The 21,921-nt window shown below is 38.5% G+C and overlaps 1 protein-coding gene across 1 annotated transcript in view; it reads right to left on the bottom strand.

Annotated features, from left to right (window-relative positions):
* Window positions 1-21,921, bottom strand: part of IL23R (interleukin 23 receptor) — a 61,792-nt gene that overhangs the window by 27,984 nt on the left and 11,887 nt on the right. The window contains exons 4-5 of the mRNA XM_005678285.2: window positions 10,043-10,203; window positions 5,273-5,418 (exon numbers count right to left, since the gene is read on the bottom strand). Coding sequence (XP_005678342.2) covers window positions 5,273-5,418; window positions 10,043-10,203 — 307 coding nt within the window. The remainder of the gene's footprint in view (window positions 1-5,272; window positions 5,419-10,042; window positions 10,204-21,921) is intronic.

Below are 21,921 nucleotides of genomic sequence, written 5' to 3'. Positions count from 1 at the left end.
CAGTGACCATGAAAGAGAAAGTTAAAACTATCACGATTAAAACACACACACACGTACACACACACAAAACAGGCTATTCACATCATTTAGAGAGTCTTCTGTTAAAACCCACTCTTAATATGTCTTAAAACTTGCAATACATTTAAATTGTAAAAATTATATAAAGGTCTGTTTTGGGACATCATGTTCCCTGAAAGATATCATTCAGAGTTTCCATAAGCCACATTTTCACCCATGGCTCCTGAAATTTTCTGCTCTTTTAAATTTGAGTGAAGGCTGCTGGGCTCTCCTGAGATACAGGAGAGATTTGACTAGTGCCAAAAGTTTAGCTCCCATATGCACTATTCTCCCGTATGTCTCTTGCCATTATATTTGTAGACAAGTCCTCTGAGAAGAGAAATACCCTAAAGTTACAGCCAGAATTCTAAAATAGAAAAAATTTTATGGAACTGTTAAAAGTTGTTTCTACTAAGAAGCAAACCAGGTGACTCTTTAGGGCCTTGCAAGCTCAAGATGGTACTTCAAAATAATACTTTCAGAGGCTAAAATAGGCATTGAGAGAGAGTTGGGCTTAATTGTGTTCCTATGCAGAGGGTATGATCTCAAGTGCCAGAAATATAACTTAATTTTTATAGCAGCTAATTTCTTTTTAAAGCCTCAGTTCTCAAGGTGGGAGGCCTGGGAACTTAATCTCCATCATTTTGAGGTACTGCTTTTCTTAGGGTTACACCTAAGTTTCTGGGAGCATCCTTGGGTGCAGGGAAGACTCTCAGCCTATTCAGCATTCTATAAACTAACTGCCTCTGACCCCCCAGCCTGGAGCATGGCACAGGCTGAGGGGTCCTGTTCATTAAACATCTGAGTCTAAACGTTTTTTGTTCTTCCCCCGTACCAACCCATTTCCTCCTCTCTCTGCTCAGAAGCCTCTTTTTTTTTTTCCATATTTATTTATTTTCGGTTGTGCTGGGCCTTCGTTCCTGGGTGGGCTTTTCTGTCGCTGGGGTGCACGGGTGCTACTGTCTAGCTGCCGTGTGCAGGTTTTTCGTTAAGGCGGCTTCTCTTGTTGCAAAGCATGGGCTCCAGCACATGTGGGCTTCAGTAGCTGTGGTGTGTGGACTCAGTAGTTGCAGTTCCTGGGCTCTAGACACAGGATCAGTAGTTGTGGCACACGGGCTTAGTTGCTCTGAGGCATGTGGGATCCTCTTGGACCAGGGGTTGAACCCAAGCCTCCTGCATTGGCAGGTGGATTCTTTACCACTGAGCCCCCAGGGAAGCCCTTGGAGCCTTTAGCTAGTGTTTGGTATGAGAGGGAAGGGGGTTGGGGATTGGGAAATTAGTTGTGACTAATCATATATTCTTTTTTGTTTTGGATTTTTGAACTTTATATTTTGTGTTGGGGTATAACTGATTAACAGTAGTTGTGATAGTCTCAGGTGAGCAGCGAAGGGACTCAGGCATACATATACATGTATCCATTCTCCCCCAAATTCCCCTCCCATCCAGGCTTCCATATGACATTGAGCAGGGTTCCATGTGCTATACAATAGGTACTGGTTGGCGGCAACTCACATGTTCTTACAAGTTTTCTATTCTATACAAGCACTTACACTTTTGAAATGTGAAGGCCAAGGATTTGACCCTTTGCTATCTGCCCGTTGTTCTATTAGCTATTCCAAGAAAACAGTGGATGCTTGGTTTGGGGCTGCCTATGACTAAGAAGGGTTTTTACATTTTTTTAATGGTTGAAAGAAAGTCCAAAGAAGACTATTTTGATGATGCATGGAAATGACACAACATTCAGTGTGCATAAGTAAATTTTACCGGTATGCAACAATGTCCATTTAATTACATATTGTCTATGGCTGCTTTCATGCTATAAATACAGAGTTGAATAGCTGAGAAAGAGATCTTATGGCCTGAAAAGCCTAAACTGTTTACTATTTGGCCCTTGAATAAAAAGTTTGCCAATACCCTGATCTAGCTTCATCAGAGACTTGAGTCACCATTAATTCATTTACTTGAACTTATAGTCAAGATTTCCCTACTTTACTGTCACTGCTCTTGGCACCATTAAAGGCAGATAATCATACTAATAGTTGATGTGTCCAAATATTATCTGTGTGAAGTAGACATTATAAATATCAATGTAAATACAAAAATGATTATGGAACAGCCCTGTCTTCCAGGGACTCACAGTTAAAAGATGAGGAAATACACATGTAAGCTGAGCAAATACTCCTGAGATATGGGTGCATAGGAGTGTGCAAAGATTGCCATTGAGAACTGTGAGCTCAAATTTTTATGCAAGTTTAAGGTGTCAGGAAGACAGCTGATGAAGATAACCAAAGCAGATATTCTCCCCATGGCATCAGCCTTGCAGGTTCACCTGAAGGACTGGCTAATACCTTATAATATGTATGCAGCTTAGCTAAAAACAGGTGAAAATATCCTCAATGCACTGATTCTGATTTTCAGGTGGGCATCTTTGGCTCAACCACACCTGCTACGTGGCTCTCCTGGAGGTTAAGATGAAGAGTGGCAGTAACAAACAGCATTTACAGAACATTAACTATATTCCAGGTTGTGGGCTAGCTTCTCTCGTCATTTAATCATCCCCACAACCATATGAAGAAGGGCATGGCAATCCACTCCAGTATTCTTTCAGGAGAATCCCGTGGACAAAGGAGACTAGTGGGCTTCAGTCCATAGGGTTGCAAAGAGCTGGGCATGACTAAAGCGACTCAGCATGCACGCTCGCATAGCATGCACAACCATATGAGGTGGGTGTTTATCTTAGTCTTCTTTTAAGTGCGGCAGTAATGAGACTCAGAGAAGCTAAGGAACTTGCCCAAGGTTGTACCTCTAGAAAGTGTCATAGCCAGGCTTTGAACTCTAGAGCCTGTGCACTTAGCCACAAGGCTTTCTGTGTAACTGCCCACCACTTTGAAGTAAAGAACTTCCTTCCAGCAATTATCTGATGGAGGCAGAGCTGAGGTGGAAGGGCAAATCTGTAGTCCTTTGTGTCTGCCTGTTCTTCATGACTCTCATTTCCCGTCTCCTTACAAGGAGGTAACGATAACATTTTATGCATGATCCAGATGAAATTGATGGGTAACACATGTGGAAAACAAAGCTTCATTCTGGCTGTTACCAACTGGACTTGGGTCATCTCTGTGAATGGTTACATTTGGAGAAATTATGGTAAAAGGGATAGGATACAGATTTTGGATTGAAACCGGTTCCTTCATTTTCCAAAAATTTTTTGTGCCCAAAGTAATGTAGGGTCTGTGAGAGGTACTTAGTTACCGTACTAATACTATAAGCTTGGAGAACCTGGCTTAAGCTCTTTCAAGCCCTATGTCTTCATTTCTGTGATGGAGCTGAGACTACCTATCACTAAAGATTGTGATAGAGATTAAATGAGGTAACAAATATTCTTTCAGCTCCTTCATTTGCCTGCTTCTGATAAAGAGAACATTTTGAGGAGTTCAAATTCACCTCCAAGTTACCAAGTTTCACAGTGGCACATGAAGCACCACCAGGGGGAGCAGAGAACAAAAGTTTCAACCAAAAAACGGTTTCTGAAAATCTATTACAAGATACTGATACTATAGCACCTTTCTATTTCCTAAGCATTCTTATAGCTTATTACTTCCTCCTACTTGTGCCAAATAAGGGAATTTCGTATTCTTATATCATCCTATGACCATGACACTACCCTTGTGTGTGTTCTAAGTCACTTCAGTCATGTCCTACTCTCTGCGACTCTATGGACTGGACTGTAGCCCACCAGGCTCCTCTGTCCATGGGGATTCTCAGGCAAGAATACTGAAGTGGGTTGCCATGCCCTCCTTCAGGAGATCTTTCCAACCCAGGGATTGAACCCAGGTGTCTTATTAGAGTAAAGCCTCACTCACTCAAAGTCTAAGATGAGAATTTCATTTGGGTTGTTTTCTAATTTACCTAAATTCCACATATGCAAAAGATTGGCTGTGAATTTTTTTTTATTTAGCTCATCCCAGGCTTTATGCTTGGAGTTGCTGTGAACACAAATGCCATAATTATGTAGTTAAGGAGTCCAGCAGGATCTTTATTGGGGTATTTATCAAGTGATGCAGAACATGGACTTGCATCAAAGTGTAATCTAAACAACTAAAATGTCACATTTCTCATTTAAATGAACAAGGGTAAATAAGCAAGTTGGCATTGGGGATTTAAAGAGTAGTTGTTAGAGTATGTGGTAAAGTTAGTATAGTTTTACCCTCATTTTTTTGACACTGCCTAAACATACTGCTTTCTATAGCAAAGCAAAAGTTCATTCATGTTCAGAATGATGAAGGCTTTGGAGTCATGCTAATCATCAGAGAATAAATGTGTATCATTTCACTTAACTCCCTGAAAACTGACAAATTAATATGTGATACATAACTCATAATTAAGCAAAGCCATAAACTCCATTCCCTAATTATTTTGACTAAACTAGCAGCTACAGTCAATGGCGTTGCAAAGAGTCTGACATGACTGAGCGTGTGCACGTGCACGTGCACACACACACACACACACACACACAAATGGCAGTTTATTGTACTTGAAAGTAATAAAATGGCATTTCTTTTCAAATACACCTAAATTGGTACTTTTTCCTCAGATTATTGTTCCCCTATAGTTCAAAATAGTGAGCTTCTATTATAGTGGTCACAGGTGCTGCCATGTGATATGATTTTTATTAATGAAACTTGCACCTGTGCCTCTCCTAAGACACTAACTTGCTAACTTACCACTGGTGTTTAAGGATGATTGATTTGCCTAGACATTCACTTTTTTATACCTTATGCTCATTTAAAACTAATATAGTAATAAATCTTACATTTTGAATTGTGCATTTTTTCATTTAAAAAGAGATACCCATAAATCTGAAGCTCTTTTTGAACAAATTGTATTTTCCTGAATGCCTGGTAAATTTCAGCATAGAATACTTGCATTTGTATTCATAATCACTGATATAAATTTCACCCTGAGACACTGAATTATAAGTAGCTAAAGAGATGAATCCCTCCTAGTTGGACATTTGTCTATTTACTGGTTTACAAAAGGCAAGGGACCTTTTCAGGAAACTCACCTCTTTATTTGGAAGCATCATTATTAAAACTAGAGTAGTTTGAATATCACACAAACAGTCAGATAAAAACATGTAAAATAGATCATTGGTCATTGACTTGGCTGGCTTTTCTTTTACTCACTTACATGTAAAAGGAAAGTAAATTTAGCTTACGTTCCAAGTTTGGTTTGTTGTAGCTTTGTATCTCATTTCACAGGAAACTTTTTCAATTGATGTTTGACTATTCCAGTGGATTATAGTCTTGGACACTGTAGTATTTATATCCTCAGCCCTGGAAATAATGGATGCAGAAGGTATCACTAGAAAAAAACATAAACAGAAATCCAGTAACTTAAAACTGCTTAGGAAGAAATTGGTATTTTTTTCATCAATATATATGTTGAAACTCAAAGTACTAAACAAAAAAACTCGTGATCTAATTAATAATTAATGAAATTTTTCTTGTTTTCTAATTTATTATGTAGGAGAAAACTGCTGTTATTAATTAAAATTCCATTCCACCCATTCTCCATTTCTTTTAAATGGAACTTTAACAGTCTTGTCTTTTCCCACCTCATGCTGCCTTATATTCCTAACTCATGAAATCTGAAGCCTGGCCTATTAACAAAAGAGTATAAAAAAAGAGGTAAAGAAGATATCTCTTCTTTCCTGTGTATGTTTAGGGAGAAATTATGTTTTGCATCCAAAATTTAGCTCAGAGAATATGATTTGGCAAAATGTTGAGTTGAGATCTTTCACAATCATATTGTTATTCTCCTGTGTCATAGGGAAACTTGTACAAATATTTGCTCACTTGTTTTGTTAGCTATTAAAGTAAATCTGTACTTGTAACTTGAACAAAGTGTCTCACAAGACTCTAAGATTTTATAAATTATTGCTGTGTTCTGTGATTATGATTTTCAAAGAAAAAGAAAGTGAAGTTGCTCAGTCATGTCCAACTCTTTGCGACCCATAGACTGCAGCCTGCCAGACTCCTCTGTCCATGGGTTTTCCAGGCGAGAATACTAGAGTGGGTTGCCATTGCCTTCTCCAGAGGATCTTCCTGACCCAGGGATCAAACCCATGTCTCCTGCATTGCAGGCAGACTCTTTACCATCTGAGCCACCAGGGAAGATCAAAAGGAAACTAAAATTTTCTGTTGATTTTCAAAAGGAAACCGAAATTCTAATGGTTAATCTTACTATTTTTCATACTAGGAGTCATGGTGTACCTGGAATCTCTATATTTCTAATCTGCAAATTATTGTAAATTTGTTCGGTCTGAATAGAATACAATCATTGGCATTTCCCATTTCTCCTATATGCATAATAGAACAATGAAAACCTATGACTTTGTTAGATGTATTTATTTTGGGATTGGCTAAAAAGTTCATTCAGGGTTTTCTGTACGATGGTACAAACTCTTGGGCCAATCCAATACTGATTTAACAAATCAGTGTGCTTTTAGGGGCCATTATTACAACTTAATATTCTCTATGAATTAGTTTCCTTTTATTCTAAGTTATAAAGTATTCTTTGGGAAAAATTATTGTTTTATTTTCAATGAATAATAAAGTTATGTGCACAGATACATTATTTATAGTAAAACAGAAAAATTAAAGATTTGCTTTCTAGTAACACTGACCTAAAATAAAATCCTTGGGCTTAACCTAGCATGGTGATTTAGTTGCTCAGTCGTGTGTGACTCTTTGTGACCCCATGGACTGTAGCCCACCAGGCTTCGCTATCCATGGAATTCTCCAGGCAAGAACACTGGAGTTGGTTGCCATTTCCTTCTCCATAACCTAGCATAGAATATAAGTAATAGTAGTAGAATTAATCTAATTAAAGAACTTACAGTACTCAACTTTTATCATCTGAATTCCATAGTTGATTTCCTTTTTCTATTTTAAGCTCCTTGAAATAAAAATCAGAATTCAGAGATTTCTAGAGTCAGGGAAGTGGATCTCTAGGGCTCTGAAACCATTTGCGAATACTTAAGCCCCCCTCAAGGCTATAAATTACGCCCCATCTCTGAGTATAGCCTGCTACAAATATAACAACGCAAGCATTGTGAGATCTTTTTCCAGAAAGAAATATTCTGGGGAGGAAGAAAAACTTTTCTTAGTCCTATGAGAAATGCAGATAGAACGGTAAGTGTGGTTAACATAGAGGCTTAGCACAGAGCAAATCAATACAAGAGAGACCTAAGGCTTCAGGTTTGCATGAGCTTATATTTGTCAAGTAATTATAAAATATGTACTTGACCATTAGTTTGTTATACAAGACTCAAAATGTTGAATTTTTTCTATCATTGCTTACATTTCAAACATTTCCATCGGATCTTACTTGGTTTTTTTTTTTTTAATGTCAGTTCCATCATAAATGCTGTATCTTTAGTTTCCACTTCAAATGAAATAAGGAGTCGTATTATAGTTGTCTGGTATCTTTCTAACAATATGTATTTACTTATAATTATTCACTGGTGAGAACTAATGTTCAAAATGGCAGCCAGAAGGCATTGCATTTTCTTTATTGAAACTCATTTCTCTATAAGGGAAGTTTAAGCATTTCTTTCACATGTCATTTTGGCAGTGTTTCTACACTGTTAACTCAGTCCTGCCTTTCAGCATACCTCCCTAATTTAATTAAAGCCCAATCCCATAGCCGTTGTGTGGAAATTACTCCCAGGAGAGTCCTCTGCTTCAGTTTCATGGAACAGTTAATTTATCTAATTTGCAGTGTCTCATTCTTAAAGTGCCATAAATCAACATAGCACATCCAGTAAGAATCTAGGGGCTCTGTTGGGAGGGGCCTCCTACATTGTCAACCTGTGTTTTTCAATCTGAGTTTCTTAGAATCCATTTTGAGAGACTGAGAAAGGAGGAGGAGGGGGTGGATGTGCAGAAACTGCAAACAAGAGGCTCCTTGGTTTAGTGTGAAAAGATTTGAAGGTGACAGTCAGAGGAGAGTTTGGAAGGCGGGGGTGATGGTTAACTACAGCAAGTGAGCAAGTCTGAGATGAAATCTGGCTCTCCTTCTTACAGCTATGTGGTTTGAGAAATTATTTTATCTCTTTCTTTGTCTAAAAAATGGGTATAATGGTATCATATATGATTATTTCCAGAATTAAGTGTAATGTGCACGTTAATTGCCTGGAACACTATAGGTGTTTAGTAAATAGATACACTAAGATTAAAATAACAATGATAATAATAGCAGTAATACTACTAATGTTAATCTAGTTCCTAATATTGAATACTGCCAAAATGATACTGAACATGGTAACTTTTAACCATTATTAAGCCATTGAGGAGAACCTGTTTTTAGGGCTTCCCAGGTAGCTCAGCAGGTAAAGAATCTGCTTGCAATGCAGGAGATGCAAGAGATATGGGTTTGATTCCTGGGATGCAGATACCCTGGAGGAGGGCATGACACTCCAGTATTCTAGCCTGGAGAATCCCATGGATGGAGGAGCCTGGCAGGCTACAGTCCATAGGGTCACAAAGAGTCGGACACAACTGAAGCAACTGAGCACGCACATGCTATGACTGTATACTACCTCAAAATGTAAACTTACAAAAACATGTAGATCATGGTCCAGAGAACTATAACTCCAAGAATATACAACACAGTGGAGTTACTATTCATCTCCATAGTTAGCAGTGTTTGTTTTCAAAGCCAATATTCATAGCCTAAGGATAGATTTTTAGACCAATCCTGTTATCATAGTTGAGACATCGAGATATTAGTTCCAACAGAAGACCCCAGTAGTCCCCAAAGGATACTCATGCTGTATCCCGAGGGGCGCCATATCCCCTAAATCGTTAATCAGCAGGAAAGTTGTCACACACATTGCAATGTGCTTTTAAACAAAGACAGGAGTTGAGGATCCTGGAACTAGAAGCTTCCTAGCTCTGCAGCCTCAACTTGCCTCATGCTTGGTTTCCTCATGTATAAATTACATTATCTTCTACAAAATAGGGTTGTCATAAGGATTAAACAAGATAATGTATGTAAAAGCAGTTAGTGCTGAAGAAGTGTGCCATAAGTGTTTGCTACTGAAATTATCTTTAATAATAAAAAACAGGGCTAATTGGCGCTAGAATCTGCAACGAGAAGGGGATTCACACTTGGTGCTCTTTGGCTGAACTCTGGCTTTAGGATTAGAATGTAGATGTAAAACGCTCAAGGGCAATTACTTTTTGGAATTTACCTTAAGGAGAAAAACAACTACTATGTAAAAATTCAGCCTAAAAGTTGTCCATAGCAGTGTAATTTATGATGGTGAAAAACTGAGAACAGTAAAAAGGGATAATTAAAGATTTTAATTAAAAATAAGCTTGTAGATTAAATTAATAGAAATATTTATTCTATATTGTAATTTTTAAAAAAGGCAAGTTCTAAAATACCTGATTCAAAAAATATTAACATTTTAATCTGGCTAGTATACACAAAGATGTCTATATAATTCTCCACAATTTTCTATGTTTTTTGTAGAACTTTTCAAACAAAAACGTAACTTTAAAAATAGTGTAATATAGCAGTATACTGTAATTCTCACAACATAAAACTTATCAGACTTTATTATAATCCTTATTCGTTTCCATCATCCCCAGTAGATTGCAAGCAAGTACCTTCTTTGTCTGTCTTATTTTCCCTAGCCCGGAGAACTATGCTTGAACATAAGAAATTCTCAATAAATATTGTGAAAAGATACAATTTTATTGTGTAGAAATAAGACTGAAAGGATATATAAAACAAAGGCAGCCTCACTTATCTTTGACTTGTCTCAGGCAGCGGGTTATGGGTAATGCTTATTTTCTTTATCATGATTTTTTGGGACCTTTAGGGGAACTCCTTTCAGATCTTGACTTCATTTGATTAGGTCAGTGCAAATGAGTTGTTTATTTGTAAAGACATTACAGAATTTTTTATTCTTTACCTATATTGTCCAGATGAATTTGTAGTTGTTTTGACTTTTCCGTGCCCAGTACATTTGAAGCTTGGACCCAAACCAAATACTTCTTTCCCTTTTGCAATGAATCAGTGGAGATGTTAATGTAACCTGAAGTGAGATATTCTTGCTCTTCTTCTGTCTCTAAACTTAACAAAAAGAGAAAGATTATGATCACCAGTTATGTTGAAGAAATTATTCCTCAATTTTTTGATGCTGTCTTTTTAGCTTGCTTACAGAATGCACTTTCACTTTAAAATGAATCAAAATTTGTTTCATTTTTGAAAACATAATCAAGACCATCCAGGGTCACAGTGTGACTTTCATGGGCCCTAAGCACCTTTACCTTCATAAACCCCTTTTGCAAGTAAGATTAAAAAGTTTGTATATGTGTAGGTATGTTTTTCATATATATGTATATATAATGTTTATATTTATATATATATTGTGTATATATACATATGCAAGCTACAGCCCATGGGGTCACAAAAAGTCATGACTGAGCACTGAGCATGCATGAGCACTTATATGTATATATATATAAATTATGTTTTACAACTGTTGATACAAAAGTAAATATATTAATGTCACATGTTAAAACACTTTCTTTGGCCTAATGGTTCATTTTTTTCTTGTGATTTCAAGTGAAATTAAACATTTTCATAGACTTCTGAAGGTATGGCAGGCTCTGGGTGTGCCTATTGTGCCTCTTTGGGGAAGTCAGCACTGGAAATGGTTTGAACTAAGTGAGCTCCCTCTGGGAAGGGGCATTGCATAGGAGTTCCATGCAAAGGCTTTGTAATAAGGAATGCTAACTTTTGTGTTAAATAAGTATTCAAATGTGAAAATAAGAAAATGGCAACTGTGTAAGTAGTAAGTAGGGCATCTTTGAATATTTTTCAGTTAGAGAAAACCACATACATGTTCTTAATTGGTTTGTGGCTAATTCTTTCATCACACATATTGAGACCACAAGTCAAAATGGAAATGTATTCTCAGACCGACATTAACTATAGCTACTAGGTAATTTAATTCTTCTTTTAAAGTATACCCTCATATTAGCACCTAGACCACAAAGCACTATTTTAGATGAAAAATCCAATCAAAATGACTGACTAAACTTTAGGACAGTTTTTGCATACAACTGTATAGTACAAAGTTTCAAAACGTCTTCTGTGTTTTTCCTGTGCTAATTAATATATATAACAGATTATTTGTTGAAGGGGAATTAGTATGATTTATATTTTTCTGAAGTTTCCATTGCACCTAGTCCTTGTTGCAGTTAATAGATTTTCTGTAAACACTGCTGATTTATGGTGATAATGATAAATAGTATCTTTTAAAATTTAATCATTCATTCAAAAGTTATTTAACATTTAACACCCGCTATATTCTAAGCACTACTTTAGACACTGGAGCTACCATAATGAACAAAAAAGGTAAAGTCTCAACCTTTGTAGAGCACACAAATACATATATAATATGTCTTGTTTTGATAAACATTCAGAAGGAAAAAGGAAGGGGGTTAGGAAATGCTAGGAGTAAGGGTAAGGGGGGATCTTTTTAGGGAGGAAGATAAGGGAAGACATGTCTGAGAATCTGAGAAGGTAGTACTGGAGCAGTACAGAATCAAGAATTATGCCTTTCTGGAGGAAGCACATTGTAGGTGATGTGCAAAGGTCCTGAGGCATGTCCTTGTCTGTCCTGTTCAAGAACAGTAAGGAGGTCATTAAGCTTTGATAGACTGAAGGAGATGGGAAGGGATGAGATGAGATCAGAGAGTCCTAGATGAGAGGAGATTTATAAGGCACTGTAACGTCACATAGAGCCGTGGAAGGATCTCTGAGTGAAATGGAAGACTGAACAGAGGAGTGACATCTGAGATGTGTGAAAAGGGTTACTCTGACTATTTGTGAATAATAGACTGTAGCAGGGCAAAGGCAGAGGCTAGAGCACCAGTTTACTAACCCAGGTGAGAGATGACGTGGCTTGGACGAGACAGTGAAAAGTTAGTTTTTTAAAGATAGGTGCAATAAGTTTTTCTGTCAGTTGAATGGGGGCATAGTAGAAAGAAATCCAGGAGGACTCCAGTGATTTTAATTTGAATATTGCAAAGGATGGAGTTGTTATTTACTGAGATAGGGAACGTGAGTCTGAGGAGAGGGAATTTAGTATTTGGTTTTGAAAATATTAGCTTTTGGACATTAAGAGGAAATACTGAGTATGCAGTTAGGTAAAATTTGGCTGCAATTCAAGAGAGAGATGGAGATATGGACTGGAGATACAGATTAGGGAGTTTTACACCATAAATTTGGTTGAGATCTTTTAGATAATGAATGTAGATAAATATAGTAAGAGGTCCTAGGACAGAGCTCTGGATCACTATTCAGTTCAGTTCAGTTGCTCAGTCATGTCTGACTATTTGTGACCCCATGAACCACAGCACACCAGGCTTCCCTGTCCATCACCAACTCCTGGAGTCCACCCAAACCCATGTCTGTTGAGTTGATGATGCCATCCAACCATCTCACCCTCTGTCATCCCCTTCTCCTCCTGCCCTCAATCTTTCCCAGCATCAGGGTCTTTGCAAATGAGTCAGCTCTTCTCATCAAGTGGCCAAAGTATTGGAGTTTCAGCTTCAACATCAGTCCTTCCAATGAACAGCCAGGACTGATCTCCTTTAGGATGGACTGGTTGGATCTTCTTGCAGTCCAAGGGACTCTCAAGAGTATTCTCCAATACCACAGTTCAAAAGCATCAATTCTGTGCTCAGCCTTCTTGATAGTCCAATCCTCACATCCATACATGACTATTGGAAAAACCATAGCCTTGACTAAATGGACCTTTGTTGACAAAGTAATGTTTCTGCTTTTTAATATGCTGTCTAGATTGGTCATAACTTTCCTTCCAAGGAGTAAATGTCTTTTAATTTCATGGCTACAATCACCATCTGCAGTGATTTTGGAGCCACCAAAAAAATTAAGTCAGCCACTCTTTCCCCATCTATTTCCCATGAAGTGATGGGACCGGATGCCATGATCTTCGTTTTCTGAATGTTGAGCTTTAAGCCAACTTTTTCACTCTCCTCTTTCACTTTCATCAAGAGGCTCTTTAGTTCCTCTTTACTTTCTGCAAGAAGGGTGGTGTCATCTGCATATCTAAGGGTATTGATATTACTTTACTAGAATAAAGGAGAATTGGCAAAAGAAACTGAGAAAAAACATCCAGGAAGAACCAAAAGGGAGTGCTGTCCTGGAAGATCAAAGAAGGAAGTAAAAAGTTAAGTTAAATGTTTCTGATAGTAAATTTGCTGCTGCTGCTGCTGCTGTGTCACTTCACTCGTGTCCGACTCTGTGCAACCCCATAGACGGCAGCCCACCAGGCTCCCCCGTCTCTGGGATTCTCCAGGCAAGAACACTGGAGTGTGTTGCCATTGTCTTCTCCAATGCATGAAAGTGAAATGTGAAAGTGAAGTCGCTCAGTCATGTCTGACTCTTAGCGACCCCATGGACTGCAGCCTGCCAGGCTCCTCCGTCCATGGTATTTTCCAGGCAAGAGTACTGGAATGGGGTGCCATTGCCTTCTCCGGATAATAAATCTACCCTTCCTCAAAAGGAAGGTCGGAATTGAGAATAAACTGCTCCATCTGGCAATGGGGACGTCATTAGCAACACTGATAAGACCTGGAAGTGGAGGGCAAAAGCTTGACAAGATTAAAGAGAGGATGAAAAGAGAGGAAGTAGAGGTGGAAAGGAGAAGGCAATGGCAACCCACTCCAGTACTCTTGCCTGGAAAATCCCATGGACGGAGGAGCCTAGTGGGCTGCCGTCTATGGGGTCGCAGAGAGTCGGACACGACTGAAGCGACTTAGCCGCAGCAGCACAAGTGGAAAGTATGAACAGCTCTTTTTGAAGAGAGTACCATGTGAAGGAGCAGAAAAATAAATCAGTGGAAGGGGGTGCCTAGGGAAGGTAGACGCTACAGCATTTTGAAAGCTGATGAGGAGATCCAGTAAAGATGGAAAAGGTGATGATACAGAAGAAAGGAAGGAACATTGCTGGAGCTTTGTCCTCTAGCAGGCAGACAGAGAAAGATCTAGTCTATAGGTGAGAGCTGGCCTCAGGGCAGTGGTAGTTCATCCACAGTAACAGAAGGGAAGACCTAGTGTAGGGTACAGATGTCAGTGTATCAGCAGATGAGGGAGGTTGTGGTATTTCTTATTACGCTTATTTTCTCAATGAAATAGGAAGTTAGTCATCAACAGAGAGGAAGAAGGGGGAGAAGATGTTGGAAACCAGAGATGAAACAGTAACAAAATAATTGCCTGGTTAGTGGGGGAATGACTTGACCAGTGAAGTGCCACAGGACTACTGGGTAGCTATCTGGGCTCAGCTGAAGTGAGTGATCATGAATATAAAGTAATATCAGTCAGTAAATTTGTATTTGTCCCCAGCCACAATTAGCTCTCCAAGCACTGGTGTAGAACCAGTGAGCAGATGGATTTTAATAAATGAACTGATTTTTAAGTCCCAAAAGAACTCAGTAGAAATATAACATCACAGCCTTAAATATATTTGGAATTATATCTAAGAACTCTGTCTGGTTATTATGAATATGAATATGGAGAGAAACGTGGCAAACGCAAGCAGGTCTTATGAAGTAGAAGAGTAGCAATTGATTTTAGGGGTCTTATTAAAACTAAAAGACCCTATTGGTCTTGCATGGTACCTGAAAATATACTATTGGTGTTTTTCTAAATAGTTTATGAACTTGTCATGCACAGAGATGCTGTCTATTTTTTAAAAGTTTTCTAGCATTTAACATAGTTCCAAGAAGGCATGAAATTCTAAATAAGTATTTGTTAAATTGACTTGAATAAGATAGAATGAAGGGCCATCACGCACTCATTTTCATTCAACAAGTATTTACTGAGTACCATGACAGATATTGCAAGAGCTTCCATGATAAAGAAAGAACGTATTTACATGAAGCTGTTGAGGGTAACAGGTCAACAGTAAGCAGTGAAGGAGGAAACAGACAGAGCTGGACTCCATCTTAGGCCAGGCTGCGAACATTAGGCTACATGGATGGTCACCCTCCCAATGGACTCTGAACTTTGTGCCCGGCGTCTATAGAAATGGCATACCAATGGAAAATCAGACCCCCGGATAAAAGAGCCTCAGGACTTGTACTTGGACTGTCCGTTGCCTAAAAGAATATGCTAATTATCTCTGTAACAGAACAAAGTCGTAAATTCCATTATGTTAATCAGGATATGACCACAATCCTATTGATAAATGTCCACTGTTTATCTAGTCTTGTGACACATGAACCATGGGCTAACTTTGATCGTATCTCTCTTTTACCTTGTCCAGACTAGTTTCTAGGAATTTGGAGAGGTGGGTTTGAGCAAGTACACTTAGGGTATATAAGGTTTTCACAAAAAATGGTCAGGGTCCTTGGCTAAGAGGAGACTCTGCCTTAGGCCCGCCGGTGTAATAAACTGCACTCCGCTATCTGCACTGTCCTTCTGAGTGAGTTTGTTTCCCTGAACGGGTGGCTACAACAGTAGATGCTTAATAGCAGAGGGTTTTTTGTTTGTTTGTTTGATTTGGTTTTTTTTCCTATCACCACCCATTGGTGCAATACTTAGCAAAATACAAAGGGGTTGAGAAGAGTATGTGAAAGGTCATGTTTGTGGGGTCACCACAGAAGTCCTGTGCAGAAAGAAGATTCTTGAAACAACATAGACACAATTCCTCTGCTTTACAACTTCAACCCCACACCATCTGGGGGCCCTGATGGCCCCAGTGCTCCCATGGAGGGAATGCCATCTTTCTGCCACTGTGGAAACAAGTAGGTGGGCTGAGGTGAAATGCCTCTCTCTGTACATGATTTTACTGGAAAATAGAACCACAGGAGTTGGAAGTGAAACTTTGCAAATGCTGATATCTATGCAACTGCCAAAGTAGAAAATACCCTGAGAACTCAGGATCCTGAGTTCTCAGGGTATTAAAAAGAAGAACCTTTTTAAATCTGATACTACCTCAACCAGAAAACTCATTATAAGTCATCTTTTTCCTAGGGGGGGGGAAGGCCTTAATCATTAGTTAGAAATGGATTTCTGTAATTTTTCTCAGTTCATGGATGTGTTTTTAATTAATTGTAAGATGAACAGATGTCTGTTTTCTTTTCCAACTTGTATGTGGTTACAGGAGCTCATTCTTTGAATTTGCTAGAGGAATATAATGGCAACCCACTCCAATACTCTTGCCTGGAAAATTCCATGGATGGAGGAGCCTGGTAGGCTGCAGTCCATGGGGTCGCTAGGAGTCGGACACGACTGAGCAACTTCACTTTCACTTTTCACTTTCATGCATTGGAGAAGGAAATGGCAACCCACTCCAGTGTTCTTGCTGGGAGAATCCCAGGGATGGGGGAGCCTGGTGAGCTGTCGTCTATGGGGTCACACAGAGACGGACACGACTGAAGCGACTTAGCAGCAGCAGCAGCAGCATATTCATTTTTACGCTATCACTTCACATCCTTTATGTCCTTTTTAAGATACAATAAAATTCCACTAATCTGGGCTCAATTTATTTAGAATTTGGGTTAGATTTGCCTAAGCTTGGCTATAATTTACTCTCCGTTTCAGAACAGACAGTGAAAAAAATACCTTTTTAATATATAGGACCTTGTGTTATTATTATTCAACTTGATTGTGAAGGAAGGATACAGGAAATGTACATTTCTAGTTATGAGAACGATCACTCAACACATGTTTATTGAGCATTTTCTAGATGCCAGGCCTCATCCCAGGCTAAAGAAATATAGCAGTAAACAAAGCAAGCAAAAATTTTTGCCCATATTGAGTTTATGTTTCTAGTTTGAATGACTTTAAAATGAGTGACTTTACTATTGATGTATGTACACCAGCTTGAAAATTGGTCTTACTTATTAGACCACATTTGACATTTCTTCTAGATAGTCATCTGTCTAAAGTTATTGTTACTTGAAAAGAAAGTAAATAAAGTTATTGCTTATGATAGCCTGTAAATGATCATTTTTATGGCTTTACATTTATCTTCTCTCCCAAATCAGTCAGGTTTTGATTTTAGAATGAATCAAAAAAGTCTAGAGAGTCAGTCTTGAGTTTCACCGTAATGTTCTAACACTCTAACATCGTCTTTTTGTCAATTTCTAAGTATTTCCTATTTGTGAGCCTTTTCTTATAATTTGCTTTCTTATAAGTTTTATAATACTTAGTTTTGTATTACCTATACTCATTTCTCAGGAGGCTAGGGTTTAGCAAAGGTAAACAAATTTTCCAAGGTCACCCAGCTAGCAACTGTGGCAGATACTGTTAGATTACTGAACAGCATCCACCGTACTCCTCTCCTGGGTTCCCATCCAGATAGAGTAGATGCGTAATTCAATTCTGGCCAATGAGATGCAAGTAGAAGTCAGTGGGAGAATTTCCTTTTCCCTTCACTACTTTCCTGCCTGAAACTTGGATGAGAAGCCTAGATGTGCAGCATCCAAGGACTAGGGTCAATGCTCTAAAGACTGCAAAGAAGAAAGATAGAAGGAGCCTGGGTCCTTGGAGTACAATTGAATTAACACACTAGCTCTGCACTACCTACCACCAATGGCTTGATATAAATAAAGCCTTGTCTGTTTGGGTCATTGCACTTGGGTTTTCAGATATTTGTACCATTAAAGTCTTCTAACTGATAAGTTTGCGAACTGGAAATCAAACATTAAAGTCTAAAGCTTCTGCTCTTTCCAATGGATATTTCTGACATTTTACTCTTTAATAAACCTAGACTTTAGACTTTCAAAGTGACTTCTTGAGTACCAAGAACAATTTCAGTCCTCATAACTACTGTAAGTAAACCTTCACTTGATAAAGTAGACATGTCCCTCAAAAACCACCATGTATAAATAATTTAGACATATAATTGTCAATGCATTAATGGCTTTTAAAGAGATGTATAATAGTCTTATAAAATTGTGAGAACATTTTAATGATACTAAATAGGAAATTATGGGTGGTCGGCAAGTGTTTTTTAAGAAACATATTTTTTCAAATTGTGTTATGTCTATTTCAAGTTTACCACACAGTCTCATTGCTAGGAATCTGAGAAGGCATATTAGCAAGATTTGAGAGAAGTAACCATACTCACTATGGTGACAATAATCAACAAGATAATAGCAAATATTGACAAGAATGTGGGGAGGTTGGAATCCTAGATGGGCATGTAACGGTGTGGCTTCTTTTTTAAAATAATTTTTTAAATTAACTAATTTATTTTAATTGGAGTATAATTACTTTCCAATGTTGTAGGGGGTTTTGCTATACGTCTACATGAATCAGCCATGGGTGCACATATGTCCCCCATCCTGAACTCCCCTGATGTAACTTCTTTAGAAAACAGTATGGCAGTATAAAAATGGGCAGAAGACCTGAATAAACATTTTTCCAGAGAAGATATACAAGTAATCAACAGGCACATGAGTAAATGCTCAACATTGCTAGTCATTGTGTGCATGCTCAGTCACTAAGTCATGTCTGACTCTGTGATCTCATAAACTGTAGCCCACCAGGCTCTTCTGTCCAGTGGATTTCCCAGGCAAGAATACCAGAGTGGGTTGCCATTTCCTTCAAGGGGTCTTCCTAACCCCTGGATCAAGATTGCATCTCCTACATTGGCAGGCAGATTCTTTACCATGGAGCCACCTGGGAAGCCCAATGCTATTATTAGAGAAATGCAATTCAAAACAATAATGAGAGGGAATGCCCTGTGGTGATTCCTTGGTTAGGAATCCACACTCTCTGCCAAGGGCCTGGGTTCAATCCCAGGACAGAGAACTAAGACCCCAAAAGCTACATGGCAAGATCAAAAAAGCCCAACAGCTCTCCCTTCCACCAAATACCAATGATATATCACCTTACACCTGTCAGAATGATTATTATCAAAAACTCTACAAATAACAAATGTTGGCAAGGATATGAGTAAAAGGAAACCTTAGTATACTGTTGGTGGGATTGAAAATTGGTGTAGCCATTATAGAAAACAGTATGGAGTTTCCTCAAAACACTAAAACTAACATATCATTCAGGAATTCCACTGCTGAATATATATTGAAAGAAAATGAAAACACTCATTCAAAAAGAGACATGCATCCTGATGTCCATATATATACAATGGAATATTATTCAGGCATAAAAAAGAATGAAATTATGCCATTTGTAATAATGTTATTGGACCTAGAGAGTATTAGGCTCAGTGAAATAAGTCAGACAAAGAGAAATCTCTGTTTTCATTTATATGCAGAATCTAAAACAAATGTATATGACAAAAAACGAGATAGACTCACAGATATAGAAATCAAACTAGTGGTTACTAGTGGGGAGAGGAGAGAGGGAAGGGGCAAGATAGGGGTATGAGATTAAGATACAAACTATTATCTATAACATAAATAGACATCAAAATATATTGTATAGCATAGGAAAATATAGCAATTATTTTGTAATGACTTTAAATGGAGTATAACCTAGAAAAATATTGAATCATTATGTGGTACACCTGAAACTAACAAAATATTATAAATCAGCTATACTTCAATTAAAAAAAAACAGTGTGGCAGTTCCTCAAAAGTTTAAACTGACTTAGCATATGACCTCACCTTCGTGGATCACAGCCTTGTTGTGGCAAAGGGGCTTGCGTAACTCATTGAAGCAATGAGCCATGCAACGGAGGGCCATGTAAGACAGACAGGTCATAGTGAAGAGTTCTGACAAAACCTGGCCCACTGGAGTAGGGAATAGCAAACCACTCCAGTGTTCTTGCCTTGAGAACATATCAACAGTACGATAAGGCAAAAAGATATGGTATAGGAAGATGAGCCTGCCAGGTCAGTAGGTGCCCAATATGCTACTGAGGAAGGGCAGAAAAGTAGCTCCAGAAAGAATGAAGAGATTGGACCAAAGCGGAAACCATGCTCAGTTGTGCATGTGTCTGGTGGTGAAAGTGAAATCCGATGCTGTAAAAAATGATATTGCATACGAGTTGAAATTTTAGATCCATGAATCAAGGTAAATTGGACGTGGTCAAGCAGGAGCTGGCAAGAGTGAACACTGACATTTTAGGAATCAGTGAACTAAAATCAACGGGAATGGCAAATTTAATTCAGAGGACAATTATATCTACTACTGTGAGCAAGAACACCTTAGGAGAAATGGAGTAGCCCTCATAGCCAACAAAAGAGTTCAAAATGCAGTATTTGGATGCAATCTCAAAAACAACAGAATGATCTCAGTTCATTTGCAAGGCAAACCATTCAACATCACAGTAATCCAAGTCTATGCCCCAAGCACTAATACCAAAGAAGCTGAAGTTGAATGGTTATATGAAGGCCTACAAGACCTTCTGGAACTAACACCAAAAAAAGATGTCCTTTTCATCATAGGGGCCTGCAATGCAAAAGTAACAAGTCAAAAGATACCTGAAGTAATAGGCAAGTTTGGCCTTGGAGTACAAAATGAAGCAGGGAAAAGGCTAGCAGAGTTTTGCCAAGAGAACACACTGGTCATAGCAAACACCCTCTTCCAACAACACAAGAGATAACTCTACACATGGACATCACCTAACGGTCAATACTGGAATCAGACTAATTATATTATTTATAGCTGAAGATGGAGAAACTCTATACAGTCTGTAAAAACAAGACCAGGAGCTGACTGTCATATCATCAGGCTCATATCATCAGTTCCTTATGGCAAAATTCAGGCTTAAATTGAAGAAAGTAGGGAAAACCCCTAGACCATTCAAATATGATCTAAATCAAATCCCTTATGGTTATACAGTAGAGGTGATAAACAGAGTCAAGGGATTAGATATGGTAGACAGAGTGCCTGAAGAACTATGGGTAGAGGTTCGTGACATTGTACACAAGTTCAGTTCAGTCGCTCAGTCGTGTCAGACTCTTTGTGACCTCATGAATCACAGCACGCCAGGCCTCCCTGTCCATCACCATTTCCCAGAGTTTATTACTTTCATTCAATTATTGATTTCAGTTTTAAAGCTGAAAGTCCTGTGTCCTGATAGCTCCCAAGCCAGGGAAGATGGTTGGTATATATAGACACCAAATTTAAGATTTGGGGTTCATTATTAATACTATCTCCCATGAATTTAGTGCTATCTCTGGATCTGGTATTACTTTGCTGACAAAGTCAAAGGTATAGTTTTTCCATATGTGGAATATGGATATGAGAGTTGGACTATAAAGAAAGCTGAATGCCAAAGAATTGATGCTTTTGAACTGTGGTGTTGGAGAAGACTCTCGAGAGTCTCTTGTACTGCAAGGAGATCCAACCAGTCCATCCTAAAGGAAAACCGTCTTGAATACTCATTGGAAGGACTGATGCTGAAGCAGAAACTCCAATACTTTGGCAACCTGATGCGAAGAACTGACTCATTGGAAAAGACCCTGATGCTGGGAAAGATTGAAGGCAGGAGGAGAAGGGGAAGACAGAGGATGAGATGGTTGGATGGCATCACCAACTCAATAGACATGAGTTTGAGCAAGTTCTGGCAGTTGGTGATGGACAGGGAAGCCTGGCATGCTACAGTACATGGGGTTGCAGAGTCAGACATGACTGAGCGACTGAACTGTACTGATGTACCTGGCATGGTGATTCACACTTTAAAAGTCAAATTCCACTTAAACAGAATTAACCTATCCATTAGGTTCTATTTTCAAGCCTATTTTAAAGATACAGAAATGACAATTTGGAGAGTTTAAGTGCCTAAATCCTAGAAGGAGGAGAGAGCTGAGATTCAAGCAAAGATCCTTTTAAAACT

The sequence above is a fragment of the Capra hircus genome, chromosome 3 (genome assembly GCF_001704415.2).
Source record: "Capra hircus breed San Clemente chromosome 3, ASM170441v1, whole genome shotgun sequence".
NCBI classification, from domain to species: Eukaryota; Metazoa; Chordata; class Mammalia; order Artiodactyla; family Bovidae; genus Capra; species Capra hircus.
This window is presented reverse-complemented; position numbering and strand designations above follow the sequence as displayed.